The sequence below is a fragment of the Elephantulus edwardii genome, unplaced genomic scaffold, assembly GCF_000299155.1.
Source record: "Elephantulus edwardii isolate Elephantulus edwardi_28Jun2011 unplaced genomic scaffold, EleEdw1.0 scaffold00217, whole genome shotgun sequence".
Classification (NCBI taxonomy): Eukaryota; Metazoa; Chordata; class Mammalia; order Macroscelidea; family Macroscelididae; genus Elephantulus; species Elephantulus edwardii.
The window spans coordinates 4142450-4145737 of record NW_006399967.1 but is presented as its reverse complement, the minus strand read 5'-3'; the positions used below and the strand labels follow the sequence as shown (position 1 = coordinate 4145737).

Sequence of the window (3288 nt, the reverse complement as noted above, 5' to 3'; positions counted from 1 at the left end):
GCACACACAGTGTAGTGACACGCTGACGGCACAAACACGAGGGCATGGTGACATGCTCAGGGTACACACACGGCGTGGTGACACGCTCACAGCACACACACGGCGTGGCGACACGCTCACGGCACACACAGCATGGTGACACGCTCACAGCACACACACGGTGTGGTGACACGCTCATGGCACACACAGCATAGTGACATGCTGACAGCACACACACGAGAGCATGGTGACATGCTCAGGGTACACACATGGCGTGGTGACACGCTCACAGCACACACACGGCATGGTGACACGCTCACAACACACACATGGCGTGGTGACACGCTCATGGCACACACAGTGTAGTGACACGCTGACAGCACACACACAAGAGCATGGTGACATGCTCAGGGTACACACACGGTGTGGTGACACGCTCACAACACACACACAGATGTGGTGACACGCTCATGGCAAACACACGGCGTGGCGACACACTCACGGCACACACACGGTGCAGTGACACACTGACAGCACACACGGCGTGGTGACATGCTCACGGCACACACACGGATGTGGTGACACGCTCACGGCACACACACGGATGTGGTGACACGCTCACGGCACACACACGGATGTGGTGACACGCTCACGGCACACACACACGGCGTAGTGACACGCTGACAGCACACACACGGCATGGTGACATGCTCACAGCACACACACACGGCGTGGTGACACACTCACGGCGTAGTGACACGCTGACAGCACACACACGGTGTGGTGACACGCTCACGGCACACACACGGATGTGGTGATACGCTCACGGCAAACTCACGGCGTGGTGACACGCTCACGGCACACACACGGCATAGTGACACGCTGACAGCACACACACGGCGTGGTGGCACGCTCACGGCACACACACAGCGTGGTGACACGCTCACGGCACACACAGCATAGTGACACGCTGACAGCACACACATGAGGGCATGGTAAAGGCAGGCTCCTCAGTGGGGCCTCAGGGAGCTCCCCAGCAGCAACCACAGCCTGCCCGCTGCCTTCCCCTCCTCTGATGTCAAAGGGCAGTGTCCCCGGCACAAGTGCTGTGATAACACCCCGAAAAACTAGAAAGCCAGCAAACTAACAAGGAGCAGAAAGCACATGCTGGTGACCAGGGAGCCCAGGAGGGGAGGCTGTTGTGGCAGGGACGTTGGGACTTGCTGGTTTGGGCTCAGGCAGACATTGTCCTCACTCCCAGTGTCCTGAAGCTCCACCAGGAAATGTTTTGCACTTTGTCAAAAGCCCTTCTCCTCTACTAACGATGATAATCTCATCTGCCGACTTTGAACCAGCCCTGCATCAGAAACAAAGGACCATGTCGCCTGCCCCACGTGTCCCGGGGATGGAGGTGGGGGGTGGTTCTGACCCAGTGTTGCCTGACCCATGAGTCTCCGGGGTCTCCAGGTTGTCCACCTAGCACTCTTTGGTCCTGTCCAGGGCTGTCCACCCAGTGTGCCTCTGTGGGTCCTGACCTGGCCACCAGGGATGTCCCTGTTAGTTCTGACCAGGGTCTTGTGTGTCCCCGTGTGTCCTGGGACATCTGCCTGGAATGTCCCTGTTTTTTCTGACCATTCCCCCCCCCCCCGCCCCAGCCCCGTGTGCCTGTGGGTCCATCAGTGCTGGCAGGCCACCCCATGTGTCCCTGTCAGTTCCTGGGGGCCCCTGTTTGTCCTCACAGGGCCATCCTGGGTGTCCACATCAGTGCTGATGGCCCCCCATGTGTCCCTGTCAACTCCCGGGGGGGGGCCCTTGCCAGTCCTGACCAGGCCGCCCCCGGTACCAGGAGGCAGAGCTGACTACTCAGGGCTTCCCTGGCTGTAATCTTTCCTCTTGAGCACTGCGGGCAAGGTCGTGGCATCCACCTTGCGGTCAGCTGTCCACTCAGGGACCACGGTCTCAACCCTGAGGACTGTAAACCCCTTCCACACAGGCACATTCCTCTGGGTCAGGTCTCCCGGGGCGGTCTGGCGTCTGTCCATGCTGAACCCTGCTGTAATAGGCAGGAATTCAGACACAATTTAGAACAAGTGGGTTTCTACAAAGCAGGATGAGAGCCCTGGAGAACGGCCACGGGGGGGCCACTGAGACCCGCTTGCCCTGGGGGGACGTGCCACGTCTTGGGGAGCTGCAGTTGTCAATGTGAAGAGGCAGAACCTCGGGTGGGAGGCCCCTCCCTGTGGCTGGGCTTTGCAGCAATCACCAGGGGACCCGGCGGCCTGGAGAGCAGGGTTCTGCCTGCGGACAACGCCCCTTTTCTCAGGGCGTGGTGGGCTCCCTGCCTTCTGTTCCTGGGAAACCTTCCCTGACCCGACTGGCTCCCCCATCTGCAGGCGGGAATGCCTCTCCTCCGCGGGTGCCCACAGCCCACAGCAGGTGGTCCTGGACAGCCTCCTCTGCGATTTACTGCCTCTGAACAAGGGTCGCTCTGGGAACACAATGCTATAGCCGGAGTAAATCCCTGAGTGCGGCCAACCGCCAACATCTTCTCACCCAAAAGGTGAGAAGTTCAAGTACGTCAGGGGCACCACGCTTCCAGAAATCAGCTCCCAATACTCTCTGTGCACAGGCCTATGCTGCCACGCGTGGGTCGAATCCACGCCAGAGCAAATGGCTTGTACTCTAAACAGGGGGAACCCCGGGCTTGGCCAGATCAGGGGACCTGGCTCTCAGCTGCACCCCTGGTGGAAGGCCACGCCTCCCAGCATTTGCCTGAGCAGGCTCTACACCCGGAGCCCCTTCTCCGCCCCTGGACCCCTAGTCACCCCTCGGCGCCCGCCTCCTCCAACCATCGCCGGCCTCTGCCGCGAGTGTCGCTCCACGGGGTGCGGAGGCTCCCCCACTCACCTCCACGAAGTAAAAGCAGGGCAGGAGGGTCATGCTGTCCTTCGGGGTCCGGCCCTTCTCCTTGGCCGAGATCATGGTACAGCGGGAGCCTCCGGCCGTCGCTTGAGGGGGACAAAGCCGCGGCCGGAACGGGGTGCAGGCAGAGGAGGCGAAGACCCGGTGAACGCGCCGACGCCGCAGGGAAGGCCGAGGATGCGCAGGAGCCCCCAGGGAAACTGAGGCTGGCCAGAGGCGCGCCTCGGCCCTACCCACCCATCGGCTTCGAGGATCCCGCAGCCCGGCAGGGGGCCGGCCTGGCTGGGCTGAGCTCTCAGCAGGGACCCGGCCCCGCAGGGGGACGGGGTCTCAGGGAGAAGGGGGTTCGCGGGCGGGCGGCGGTGGGTGCAGGCCCGGCCCCTCTCA

The 3288-nt window shown here is 62.0% G+C and overlaps 1 protein-coding gene across 1 annotated transcript in view; it reads right to left on the bottom strand.

Annotated features, from left to right (window-relative positions):
• LOC102857748 (lipid phosphate phosphatase-related protein type 3-like) overlaps positions 1 to 2961 on the bottom strand; it is a 9805-nt gene extending 6844 nt beyond the window's left edge. The window contains exon 1 of the mRNA XM_006897951.1: positions 2887 to 2961. Within this exon, the coding sequence (XP_006898013.1) occupies positions 2887 to 2961 (75 nt within the window). The remainder of the gene's footprint in view (positions 1 to 2886) is intronic.
• Between the last annotated feature and the right edge of the window lie 327 nt (positions 2962 to 3288).